This window comes from Lonchura striata, chromosome 12 (assembly GCF_046129695.1).
Source record: "Lonchura striata isolate bLonStr1 chromosome 12, bLonStr1.mat, whole genome shotgun sequence".
NCBI classification, from domain to species: Eukaryota; Metazoa; Chordata; class Aves; order Passeriformes; family Estrildidae; genus Lonchura; species Lonchura striata.
In genome coordinates this window covers 18,731,848-18,745,729 of record NC_134614.1, presented here as the reverse complement: position 1 = coordinate 18,745,729, position 13,882 = coordinate 18,731,848, and the positions used below count along the sequence as shown (strand labels likewise).

The following is a 13,882-nucleotide window of genomic DNA, read 5'->3' as shown; positions in this document are numbered from 1 at the left end:
ACCGAATGGATTGACAAGAGCTGCTGTTGCATTTTTTTCCCCTCAGGATACTCTCCTACAACAACCTAACAAGGCTGGACGAGGGGAGCCTGGCAGACCTTGGGGGACTGCACGTGCTGCGGCTGAGCCACAACTCCATCCATCATATTGCAGAAGGAGCTTTCAGGGGACTCAAAAACCTGCGTGTCCTGTAAGTTGCACACAGCTTTTGTCAGACCACACCCACGTTCCCTCCACAGTTTGTGTTCTGCCAGGTGGTTCTGCTCTGAAGATGCTTTGGGTGCCCATGTCTGGCAGTTTCAGGTTCCTGAAGCCACCTCAGCTGATCAAAAATCCCTGAGGTCTCATTCCTGCAGCTAATAGCAGTATTTCTCTTGCTATCACATTGACTTTAATTGAAATTCTTAGAAAAGCTTAGTTTCTTTTGGGTCATTCTGCACTCAGTAAGGAGCAGAGAATGATTCCTTACATTGACAACAGTGGAAATTTGAATATCCTCTTAAATGTGCTATTGAGCACTTGTGGCAGCACATTTCTCTCTCTCAAGATTTTTCATAGAGGTGTACAGAGAGAAATGTGCTACCACAAACACTTTTTAAAAAGCTGAATATTAAGTATAAAATTATGATTAAATATAAAATTGTGATTGTCATAATATGATGTTGAGAAGAAAAAAAACCCAATGGCAAAACAATGTAGAGGTTAGGCTTGAGATTTGACTGTACCAGAAGTGTAATCACACATGAAGCTTCACCCAGCCTTCAGTCCAGTCACAGAAATAAGAAGCTTTTGCAGGTACCATGCAAGTAAGCAGAAGTCTTTAATGCAATTGGGCCCATGAAACATTTTGTGCTCTGATTTTCATGGTAAACCCTGAAAAACCAAAAAGTTGCCAAGAGCAACATTTCATGTGCCCTAGTACTGCACTGCAGAAATGATCCATCCAGTGCTGGCTGTGGCCATTTAGCACAGACTTTTATTTTAAAACCACTGCCACAGTATAATACCTGGAGATGGGATACTGGAAATGAGCTTTTCTAGTCCAAATACCAACTTGTAAGGTTTTAGGAGTGGCAGAGCCCATTGGACACATCCGTGTGGCCTCCTGTGGGGTGCAGCTGTAGCATTGTACCATTGTACACTGTTGAGAGCTGTGTCAGACTGAAATACATCTGGACTTGTGTTATGAACATCAGCAGATGGGGGATCCAGTTCCCTTCCTGCAGCTGTGTTGCCTCTGTCTCCTTTCTGGAACCTGCAGGGCTGCTGGCTGCTCTCCTCCTCTCTCTGGGAGCTGCAGGCTCAGCACCTTCATCTGGCACACCACGGAGTTCTCACAGTCCTTGTGACAGCACCAGACACGTTCCCAGGCTGGTTGGGTTCAGCAAACTGATTTAATTCTTCCTTCAAAAGAAAAAAACACACTTTGATACTTTTATTCCTCTTCAGAAGCCCATTGTGGCCCGAGTCATTAAAAGGAAATGGGAACAGAAAAATCTCCCCTCTTTACAGTACTTTTTGCATCGTACTCTTTTCTTTATTGAAGTTCATAGTGAAGGAAGTGACTGGAAAGTGAGTTTGGGTTTTGTTTGCTTTTTTTAAACTTAAGCCAAAGCCTTTCAGCCACTGGGCATTCAGAAAGGGACCTCTGAGGCAGCTGTCAGGACCGGAACTAAAGGTTTCCAAAGAAAAATGGAGGGGAAGGGAAGCTGGTCCTTCTCTTTGCTCTGCAGTGAATGTGGAGCCTCTTTTATGTCCAGGGCAGAGGGGGGAGGTGGAGAGGGAGTGTGTGAGCGAGCTCTAATTTAATAAAGAGGAAGGCCTATTGGGTCCTGCACCTGGTGAAAAAGAGCTGAGCATGCTTTAATTATGGGCTATTGTTGGGGAGCCTTTGGTGGGTGTGAAACTGCTGAAATGTGGAGCTATTCAAATAGAGGTCAGGCCAAGAGACCTCTGAGCACAATGATTAACAAGGCTTCGAGCATTCAAGCTCAGCCAGCCAGAAAGAATAGGAAATTGGCAACAGGGGCTGGGAGAGGAGTTGGAATACAAAGAGAGCTGGGCCAAAACACCCCACTCTTTTTTTCTCCCTCTCTCTATTTTCAGTCATTTGTTAAAAAGGTTTTTATTCCTCCTTTCTAACACTAAACCTTTGAGTTGCCACTGGATGAACAAGCAATACCATTTTCTTTCCCTTTTTCAAGAAAACACAATGTGTGGCAGTCAATTAATAAAAGTGTGTGTCAGAGCTCCTACAGGCTGTCCCCACTTGTCTGCCTCTGCCATGGGAAAGGGTTTGCTGCTCCAAAGAACAGTAGCCCGTGGTGAAACCGAAGAGGAGAAATGTCTGAGAAGGGATTTTCCCTTAAAAAACAAACAGAACAAGGGACATCGGCTTGGCAAGCCTAGGGAAAATGTAGAAACTGAACTCCAGGAAGGATGTATTTGCTCCTATCCCACTAGGATGGTGCTGGAAATGCCAGCACATCAAAGCATTCTCCTGGGCTCATCTCTCTGGCCACCACAGCATTCTGTGTGCCCACACCCCACGGGGATGTTGAGTTTTTGTCCTTTGGCACAGAGTAACCCACAGATCACCCTGGCATCCACAGTGATGCTGGCTCAGGCCAGGGCTCTCCAGGGTCATGAGATTCAGATCTCAGGCTTAAGCCAGCTGAGAAACAGGAATTGTGGCTTTTGGCCATCTTCCTTCACATCGTTAGTTCACCCTAAAGCAGAGAAAGGAGCAAAGACTGAGACAGCTGAGGGAAAACCATTCCCATATTGAAACTGGGGCTTCCTTTTAAATTTGTTCTCCCTTCCTGTGAGTTACTGTGTATTTGTGCTGCCCAGATGCCACACTGTGTTGCCTGTGTCTGGAGTGTTGCAAAATGCAGGGGGAATTGGTTTTTCTTTATTTGGTCTTAATATTTTTTTATCTGGAAACGTTCTGATAATCATCTTCAAAAGGTGCGAAAGGAGTACCTGAGGGCTCAGGGGTTATCTGGATGGTGAAGTTTGCTTTGGTGCTGTGTTTTGCCAGGTTTTAAATCAGAGTGATGTAACAAAACCAACAAAGCCTATTTAGTTTTTCTTTCTTTTTACTTAACATTGGAAATGATGAATTTCTGTCTGTGTTGCTGGGTATTCATTGCTAGTTGGATTTAAAAGCTGGGAGGGAAGGATTTTTAAACAGTCTGTTTAAACAGCTTTTGTGGATCTCTGTGTTTGTTCTGTGTGCTTGTTTTTCTTCAGACCTCTTTGACTCTTGTAATTGATGGTCAATTTGAAAGCCAAAAGAAGCTAACTCTGAAAAAGGAATTCTCTTGTTTTTTTTTAAATGGTTATACAGAGTTAGGCTGGTGTAGTGATGCTGGCACTTTCCTTTGTTGAGTTTTCAAGTTCATTGCCAGAAAAAATGCAGCTTTGTAGAAAATACACCAAATTATCTTCCTAAGATTCAGCTATAGACAAACACATGTATACACTGGAATACCCAAAGTGATGTTATTTCATGAGAGTAGCATTTAAGGACAGCTATTTCTTTCAGTTTAATTGGTGCACTTTATTTTCATTTTCCTCCTCCTGTTTGGATGCACAGAGCTAGAAAAGGACAGGAACCTACTTGGTGAAAAGTAGCTGTCTCAGAGGGTTTCAGCTAGGAGCAGAGCTCTTTGTGGGATGCACCATCCCACCGTGTGTCAGTGCAGAAGTGATTGGTGCTGCTTTGCTGCAGGACTCTGCATTTCATGGTAACTGTCAGGAGAAAATGGGAAGCTCTCATGTGGCACTCTCCAGCCTCCTCCACTTGTTTGTAACAGCAACACTGGGACTCAGGTGCTGATTCTGAGCTCTCTCTTGTCCTCTCCCCAGGGAACTGGACCACAACGACATCTCAGGCACAATAGAAGATACCAATGGAGCCTTTACAGGCCTGGAAAACCTGAGCAAGCTGTGAGTATCCCTGGGCTTGAATTCTGCAAGCCACTTTAGTTGTGTGCCTGTGTGGGGTTGGGTCTGTCCCTTTTTATGCAAACTCCCTCACCTTGGAAAAAGACAGAGAAACAACAGAAAATCTGAGCTGTGGTAGTTTTGCAGGCTCACTGCAAGAGTGCAAATGTGGTTTTCAAGCACTGACGTTTTTAAGCAGGTATGAGACAATTATTTCCTTTCTGAATGGTGAACAGACTGTGCCACATACTGCAGTTCAGACACAGAGAGGAATTTAAGCTGTTTTCATGTATAAAATTCAGCACAACCATTCCTCACTTCTAAAAGCAAACAAGCAACAAAAAGGACCCCTTGCAATCTTCAGTGAGGCACTGATTGATGCAGCAAATAACAATAAACAGAAGAGAAAAATCACCCCACTTCCTGTTACAACAGAGGATTGAAACAGGATTCGTTTCTGTGGGATACTCTTTCTGAGAGTGATCTTTTGGGCTCAGTTCCATGTGCAGTGACAATAAAAGGCACCATGGGGCACAGGCTCTTAAAGAGATAAAAAGAATCCCAAGGCAAGCATGCGCCTTGCAAATGTTTATGGCTTGCTTGGCCTTCGCAAGGATTTTCACATTGCTCTGTACAATCCCTGCTCCATTTGAAACGGGTGACATAAATCAGCCCTGTCAGAGGAGTCTCTGATGGCTTGTGACAAATCAAGAGTCTCTAATCATTACCTCTTGCCTTTGTTGAAGTTCTCAGCACCCCCCCATGCTGCTGTCTCTGATGCTGGGGTGGCACAGCCAGAGGTGCAGTAAAAGTACCTCGATGGAGAGCAGATGGCTGGAATGAGTCCTGGCGGGCGGGATTTTGTCACGCTCTCATTAGAGGCTCCTCGGGGAGTGGGACGAGCCGTGGCAGGGTTTGTGGAGATGTAGTGCTCAGAGGAGACAAATCTGAAATCACAGACAGAGGTGGCATTTGATTGTTGCTGAGGGGAGTCGCTGGGCCCACGTGGAGGGGACCAAGTTGCAGCTGAAAGTGAAGTGGGGCAGAAGGCAGAGGAGGATTTAAGGACAGCAGGAGCCAGGCAGGGAAGCAGAAGTAGCGTGGGGGTGAGAGAGAAGTCAGTAAGAATTGCTGTGCATGCAGAGTCAGGGAATCTTCCCATGACTGCCAGAAAAGAGGCAGAGCAGCAGATGTGGTGGGTAGAAGAGTCCTTGGCTGCCTGACTGAAATGTTTGGTTTGTCAGAAGAAACCATGTGAGCAGCTGGAAGGGTGATGGGAGCAGAGACTTTGTCCAGTGGGCTTTGCAGGCTGTAAGGATTGAGTGTGTAGTGCTGCTTTGACAGGGGAGAGAAGGTGGTGGAAGGGAGCACACAGAGCTGTCCTGGTGGTACATCTCTCCAACAGGATATGTTAAAAATTCTGGGTGCAGGTAACAGGAGAGTGGTGAAAAATCCAGAGGGGACAGCATGGAAGGAAAGAGTTCAGCAAAAGGCTTGACTTGGAAAGCAGGAGCAGTGAGCCCTGATGAGCTGTGGGGGTCAGGCAGAGGCCAGGAGGAGCAGCAAGGAGCAGGAGGAGGAAGGAAGGGAGCAGGGGCAGCCTGTGGGGTTTTGTGCTGGGAGCTCTGGGCCGAGCAGCTACTGCTCTCCCCTGTGAAATGCTGTGGCCTGATGTGATGTTTATCACCCAGCAGAAGGAACACCTCCAAAAGATAGCTGGCTTGGGCTGCCAGTAGCCAAGGATGCACTAAGGGCTTGTGCAAGGCTAAGGAAGTTTGGTTTATATCTTTCTTTCCTTTGTTGACTGATGCCTGTCACTGCACGTGGACCTGGGCCAGCTGAGTCTGGCTGAGGGATATGTGCAGGGAAGGTTTGTGCAGGGGATTGCAGCACATTCCTTAGCGTGGAAGAACGTGTGGATCAGGTTGGTTTGGGGCAGACAGGAGTGGTTTGATTACTTAACAGAGTGAGCTGCAGTGGGACAGACAGGTTGCTGGGATTGTTCACTGTCAGGCTAAAAAATGCTCAGAACATGAAATTATTTTATTATTGTTCCTGGAGGCATTTTGAGAATACTTGTGAGTGGTCACTTTTAAAGGGATCTCCTCAGAGCTGTTTTAGCTTATCAGCACATAAATCCCAAACTGGCAATTTCTAAGGCTGAAGTGAGTATCAGGATTTTTTTGTAAATAAAAGATCAGCCCTTTCAGCAAACATTTCACTGTGTGATTTAGGGCCCATGTTTAAACCGTCAACCCTTTAAATGCATTAGCATACAAAAAATAAATGGGCACTTCAGAGGAGACCTTCCAATGAATTAATAATCACCTCAGCTCTGTGGAGATTGCCTTAAAAGCTGTTCCCCTTTGATCTGGCACAGATTAGCCTCTGAAAGGATTCAGCACAGAGAGGGTTGTTCGCTGACATGAAGGTGTTAAACAGAGATGGAGAGGCCAGTCACTTTAGCCTTCTCTGAATTATATATGAAGCTCTCCAGGATGGAGAGCACAGGCCTAAATTAAAATGTTGTTTGAAGAAAGAGAGAGTTGAGAAGCACTGAAGCATAAAAAGCACCGGTGGAATCACTGTGGAACGAGGAGGCTCCTAATTATTCAAGCTGCTAAATGTGACCGGCTTTTTGATGGCTCACTCAGCGAGATCTTCCTGCAGGTGCAAAACTGGCTGGAGGAGAAAAGGCTGCAATGAATTGTGTGCTTGGCATGTAATTACACTGGTGCAATCTCCAGGAGAGCTTGTGCTTGGCTCTGTCCTGTGGAGGAGGTTTAGGCCAGCAGTGGGATGGCAAATTGTGGCTGTGTTCTGCTGCCTTCACATTCCAGCCTTCCACAGCCCTTTGATGGGGGCCTCTAGGTTCAAACTCTCAGATTTGTAGAGGCACTTAATTGAAATTAGTTGCAAGGAGTAATGAGTTTGCTGAGGCCTGACTAGTTCTGTGTGTCAGGTATTTCTCATGTCCAGGCATCAAGCTGTGTGCACCTACACAAGTGCTATACTTGTGTATTGCCTAACCCAGATGTACTCCTTATCTCTGCACAGATAACTAAACAGATATCAGCAGTATCTCTGATTTTCAAAGACCAAAATCCACTGAACAATAATAGAAATCTGCAGCTGTCAAACCCAAGCTCAGCATAATTTTTTTTCAGCAGCAGTTGCCCATCTCACTTCCATTAGAATCATAAAGGTTGGAAAAGATCTTTAGGATCACCAAGTCGAACCATTAACCTAGCACCATTACCATGTTCATCATTAAACCATGTCCTGAAGTGCCACATTCACAAGGTTTTTGAACAATTCCAAGGATGGTGACTCTGCCTCTTCCCTGGGCAGTCTTCCCAATGCTTAAAACCCTTAGTCTAAAGAAATTTGTCTTAAAATCTAATCTAAACCTCCCCTGACACAGCTTGAGGCCATTTCCTTTAGTCCTTATTTTATCCTTACCTTGTCCTTACAACACATTTATTAGGAATATGGCTGAAGAAATCAGCATTTATGGATGCAGCCATTTGACCAGTAAATTATTTACTGCATTAATCATTCTAATGGATTTTTCAAAGCCTTCATTAATGCAACATCCCTTTTACCAAATGATGGCACACGTGATTGCACACATCCTTTGGTGCTGGGGGTATTTGAAACTGGGCTTTCCTGGAGCCAATATAGAACCAAATTATCCTGACATTTGAAAAGTGCTTTGTGGAAAGCCTTGAGAAGTTCTTGGAAATGTATTTGCTCATGGAATAGCTGCACATGCTCCATCTTGTACTCCTTTCTCTGGCCAGTAAGCAAGCAGTGCGACCATCATAGTTGTAAATCTTTTTGGGATGCAGATGCCCTATACTGAAGGACAGCTCTTGAATGAAAACTCCAAATGCAGCTCCAGACATGCCCTTTTTTCACCTGAGGTGTGGGTGATGGCTTGCCCTGGACACCATGTGGTGATAACTGATGCACCTGGAGGATAAACCTTAGAGGGAGCCTGGGGAAGGAAAGCAGTTCCTAATTAATGACACTGGTTGATGTTTTATTAAAACAGGTGGGGGGACTATCCATTTGGCACAAACCCTGCCCCTGGCCATCAGCACTGGTCAATATTTATGGAGAACTGTTGCTCTGGAGATGACAGCTGGGCTGGGATCTCTCCAGCTGGCTGTTTTCTGGTGATAGTCCCCTCATGCCACTGCTGATTCAGAGGAATGCTCTCTGCTCACAGATGCAAGCAAGCTCACTGTTCAGCTCTGGACATTACCTGTTCTGCCTTTTGCTCCTTGAAATGATCCCTTGGCTACGATCTGCTGCACAATGTTGCTTTGCTGTTGTATTTACAAGGAGGGAATGAGCAGTGCCTGCAGTCAGCTGCTGTGTGAATGTGCAGCCCAGGGGCAGCCCTCAGCTCTGTGTGCTGGTAGCTGCTCGGGCCAGGCACCAGTGTGGATCTTCCTGTCTGGGAAGAAGTCAGAAATGAAAAGTTTGTGGGGAGAGACCAATATCTTGTTAAACTGTCACTGCATTTAATCCTGTCCACAGCCAGCCTGCGAAGAACAGAGGGCACCTTCTGTTACTCAGCAAGCTGGTTCCCAAGCACGGGAGCAAACCTGCCTTTTTACATGATATGGCACATTCCCTTTGCGCTGTCATCACTATTAAATTCAAATACAGATAAAAGGATTTCATTTCAGGACCAGGAAAGTGAGTGTGCTTCAGCCGTCTTAATCTCTGTGCAGTTCAGATTTCCTGGGACTTACACTGAGTGTGTATATCAGATAAGACCACACTAATTGTGTTCTTTCTTTTTTTTTTTTTTTTTTTTTCCCCCCCCCTCTCCCCATTTTCTTTCTGTTTATCTGGCACTGGATGTTTGGAAACTGCAGAACTCTGTTTGGAAACAAGATCAAGTCGGTGGCCAAGAAAGCGTTCTCAGGGTTGGAGGCTCTGGAGCACCTGTGAGTAACCCACCATGCCTCAGAGTTTGGGAAGGGGGGTCTGCCAAAAGTAGCTGCTTGAGAAATCTGCTAGCAATTTAATAGTGTCTTTGTAAACTGAGAAGCCAGTCCATTTGTGGGGGCCACCTGCTTCCTTCTCATTATAAGTCCGCCTCAACTTTGGCCTTTTTTTGTGCCAGGAACAAAGTTATAGAACATATGGGAAATTTGCATGCTCTTAATTTTTGAGAGTATCACCTTGACTTGCACATGACTGCTCTGCAGGCTGTTAGCAATGAAAAGAGGCTGGTGTGGCATAGCACTGTCTCCTCCTTTGCCCCAGCTTCCTCCTAAAGCCGGGCTCTGGCAGTGACACGTGTTACAGATGACTGGTTTCAGTGCATCCCCACTGAACATCCCATTCAGCACAACCCCCTTAGAGCCATTTGCAAGAAGAAAATTTTGGCTGCCTCTGTGTAAATTTTTTTTTTTTTTTGGTGTCCCAAGGCTGATGATTCCAGCAGTGATTCATGAATAACCTCCTTTCTTGGATTAAGACAAGTTAAAGTATATGTGACTGTGCTCTACATGTTTTATTGGCTGTTGATTGTATGAAATGTTATGTCTATCATGAGCACACTGAAAGATGTGGGCTGCCTGACTGGGAGTACATTCCCAAACAAAGGTGCCTTTAATGCTCTACTGAGATTGTCCTCTTTAAGCAGTGCTTGTCTGCCCTACATGTCACTTGGTAAACTTCAGCCCTAAGTCTGACACTGTGCTTTTTCAGAAAACAAATTATTCTTTTAATTAGCAATAGTTGTGAGGGAAACCTTTGACCCCTTCATTTGGAAACACTGGGATGTTTTTTTAAACAAAACAGCATCCTCTCCAAGCCATTTCCAAATAATTCCTCAGATGCTGCTTATTGCAGGTATTTGCTTTCTTTTATGTTTGCTGAAGGTCTAGCCTGGGGTACCACATTCCTGACTATCTTTGGTTATTGAGGGGGCTGAGGAATTTCTGAGCTATGGATGATGGAGGTTGCTCAGACTGAGAAAGTGTAGTGAGAAGATGGGGTAGGGAACAACTTAGTGATTCAGTTAATTTTTGTTGGCTGGCTATTGATCAGCAATACTTCATTAATACAGAGGTGTTTGGAGGAACATTTCTATGTGCTGTAAGCGCAGGAGACCTTAACAAGGAGCCACCAAATCACCTGCTACTGAAGTCATTGCTCAGATCAATGTGGAGGGCTGTGTCCCAGCCATGGCATCTCTCCTGTTGACACTGCCTGTGGTTGTTCCTGCAGGAACCTCGGGGACAATGCCATCCGCTCCATCCAAGCCGATGCCTTTGCCAGGATGAGGAGCCTGCGGCAGCTGTGAGTGATTGCCCTGCTCACCCCCTTAGGCAGGAGGGATCCTGCTGGCCCTGGGCTGAGCAGCAGCACAGGTGTTACCCACATTACCACCCATTCATTCCCCCCTCCCCTGCCTCCTCCTCTGTGGGGTATTTTTACACATGAGGAGCTGTCATTGCATGTAATAGTGAGTGAAATTAGATCATCAGAACAAGTTCTTCCAGCAGGTTTGTGCCTGTGCAATTATTCATCTCCATTCAGGAAGTCCAGCCCTGGTCCTGTTAGCCAGCTCTCCTGCTCACAGCACCATGGATTTAATTCCCAGTGGCCCATGTGCTCCCTTGCTGTTCCTGTGTTTAGGGTTCACACACAGGACTGATACTGCAGTGATAAGCACCATTTGAACTGCATCCACTTGTCATTCAGCCTTCTGGTGTAAAAATATGGATGTGTTATCAGAGCTGCTGCTTGTGCTCCAGGCTGGGGCTCTGCACTGTTATCAGACACTGTTTCCAGTCTTGCCTGGTTTCCTTTTCTCTTCTTCCCCATAAATATTTAATCCACTGTCAGTGTGTTGCTGTGCCCCGGAGTAGTGCAGTGTCTGTGGAACACAAAATCATTTATTTGGTATTTGGGCAGGTGCAGGCTCCTGGTCCTGACACTGGAAATGGGACTCAGATGGTCACTGCTGGCAGTGACACTTGATACCAGTGACTGGGAGTGAGGAGATAAACACTGGGTGTCTGTTTAAAAACTTTATCTTCTGCACTGGCACTTGAAACAAAATTGAAATGAAAGATTGATCTTATTAGGAAGAGATAGTGATCCCAGATATTGTGAAGGAATGTTTATAAATTTGAGAAGTTCAGATAGGGACATTTACATGCAGAATGCATTGTGCTAAAGGATCTCTTGACCTGTTCCAAGTAGCCAGGAGGGTTTTATGCCATCATACATGTTAGAGGCCACACATCTTTGAAGAACAGAAAAGTGGACAGCTTTGAAAAATCAAATTCCTATATTCCCTCTCTCTCCATTCAATTTCTTTCTTCTTCCCTTCCGTGCTCATTTCAAACTTCAGGATTTCCTGAGGTATTGGGTAGAAAATTAGCAGGAGATTCACATTTTATAGTGCAGTGCTGGAATTGGGATTTTGCTGTGCTCTTGATAGCCTGCTGTTGCATAGCTTGTAGGATTGCAGGACAGGAGCTCTCTCTGGGGCATTTTCCAGTCTCTGAGACATCCTCACATTCAATTCCAAGGATCAGACTGAGTTTTGCAAACCAGGCCTAAGTATGAATGCACTGTTTGTGTAAATGTACCGTTCTTCACTGGCCTTAGAGCTATGCTGAACCATAATTTGGCCCAGAATATTAAAAAGAACCCACATTAATCCCAAATCTCCCTTTTTCTTTGCCCCTTTTTCACACCTCTTTTCCTAACAGAAGGTGCTAAGCTAGTGTTGGATCAGAGAATTACAAAATCTTAAAATGGTGGGGGTTGGAACTCAGGATGCTGAGAAATGTTTATGTGTTTTGTTTTCCAGACTAGTTACTGTTTCTGTGGGGTTTACACAAATATCTTTGGTAATTTCTCCTCTGCTGCTTGTGTTAATCAGTAAACACAACTCCAGGGTCATTTTATGGAAGTCAGAGTCTCTCTGCTTACTGCTCTGCCATGGAGGGAACTCGAGGTCTTACAGTGGGAGCTGGATGTCCTCTCTCTCTCTCTGGTCAGCTGAATTTGGTCCCCACCATGGTTAATAATTATAAGGTGCTGCAGAGTGTCACTGAGTACAGGAGGGGGTTTCTCTGTGTGGAGATGAAATGCTGTCTAAATGTGTCATGCCTGTAACCTTTAGCACCTTGAGGACATCCCTGCAGTCCTTTTTCTTCCTTCCACCCATGCTGGGGGGCAGGAGGAATGTGTTTAACATGAAAGGGCTGTGAACTTCCCAGCCTTCCCTCTGTGCAGGACTCATAGCAGAATGGTTTTGTTTCCCTGCAGCCACATTAACAGCGACAGCTTCCTCTGCGACTGCCAGCTGAAGTGGCTGCCCCAGTGGTTGGTGGAGAAGGAGCTGCAGTCCTTTGTGGTGGCCACCTGTGCCCATCCTGAGTCACTGAAAAGCAAGAGCATTTTTGCCATCCAGCCAGAGAGTTTTGTGTGTGGTAAGTCTTGCCTGCGTGTTTTGAGGTTGTACGAAGGGTAGCAGTCACTTGGGAAACATTTTCTTTGAGTACCAGCATGTTATTATGAGAGGGTTTCTGTTTTGTTTTGTTATTCAGTGGGATCAAAGGAAGCCCAAGCCTGCATTTAAAAAATTTGTCATTGGCTACAATTTATTTCCCACTAAAACCACACAGTGCATTGCTTGCATCCAGAGTATTCCTTACAGGGTTCCCTGAGTATTAAATCAAAAGGGACTAAGGCCTGCTCTACTTCCAGATGGGGCTGCACAGACACTTCCCCAGTCCTCTCAGTTTGATAATATCAGGACTGCAGCTGTAATTTTTTTCCTTCTGCAGTGTTCTGAGCTCTTCTGTGGATTTGTCTTCTTCACCCATCTTTTCTCCCTCTTGGAGACAACAAAGATTGAAAAAAAAAAACCCAGAGGAGAATCTTTCCATCACAGCTGCTTTCTTTGGGGCCAGTAAGGCCCACCCAAATACTGCAGTTGACTCTGCACATGAGCTATGGTTTCAAAGCAGCTTGAGTTAATACCAGCACACATAAACATCTGCTACCTTTCTCATAAAGAAAAAGAAATTTAAATCATTAGAAGAGGCCAAATCAGTGCTGCTCAGGCATCCAGGTTTTGGGGAAAAGAAAGGCCTGGTTTAGGAGCCAAACCCTGTGCAGTGGAGCCAACCAGTGAGGATCCTGGGTGGAGCTGCACATGGCTGTTTGAAGGAAAAATGAGCTTTTGCAAACACTATTGAACTGAGCTGAATGCATGACTTGCACTGAACACGGAGCAGAAGCTTTGTTCCAGTGTCCCCCCTGATCCCCCAGTGACAAGCTCTGCCTAGGTGGCCTCTGTCTGAGCAGGCTGGCAGGGAGGCTTGCTGTGCTCATCTGGAAGAAGAGATCCTGAAAGCTCCATCCCCACAGCAACATCACAAAGCAAAAGCAGCTTTGCTTCCCAGTGCCTGCCAAGTCCTCCAGGCACTAGTAGTCCTGGTTCCAGAGGCCTGGCTGTTTAATTAAACCTTAGTCAAATATTAAATTACACTATTTGTAGAAACCTAATAAATGAATCTCCTTGGAACCTTGCTAAAACCAACAGTCTTCAGGGCAGAGAGAGAGTGTGCAAAGCTTTCCACCCCGGCTGGGTGACAGGCAAATACAGCTGCTTTTGCTTTGACAGCATGGGCTGCATGGAGTCAGGGAGTCCTTTAGGGTGGAAAAGACCTCTAAAATCTTTTATTTTAACTTACTTACCGTGAATTTACTACAGCCAAACACACCACTAAACCATGGCCCTGAGTGCCATATTCACACATCTTTTAAATACCTCCAGGGATGGTGACCCCACCGCCTCCCTGCTCCCTGGGCAGCCATTCAGCCCATTTGAAAGTGAAGAAATGTTTCCTATTAGGTAATCTAAACCTCTCCTGGCACA

The 13,882-nt window shown here is 45.4% G+C and overlaps 1 protein-coding gene across 1 annotated transcript in view; it reads left to right on the top strand.

The window, feature by feature from the left end:
* Positions 1 to 13,882, top strand: part of LRIG1 (leucine rich repeats and immunoglobulin like domains 1) — a 91,870-nt gene that overhangs the window by 67,131 nt on the left and 10,857 nt on the right. The window contains 5 exon segments of the mRNA XM_021551253.3: positions 47 to 190; positions 3,874 to 3,954; positions 8,844 to 8,915; positions 10,207 to 10,278; positions 12,265 to 12,428. Of these exon segments, the coding sequence (XP_021406928.3) occupies positions 47 to 190; positions 3,874 to 3,954; positions 8,844 to 8,915; positions 10,207 to 10,278; positions 12,265 to 12,428 (533 nt within the window).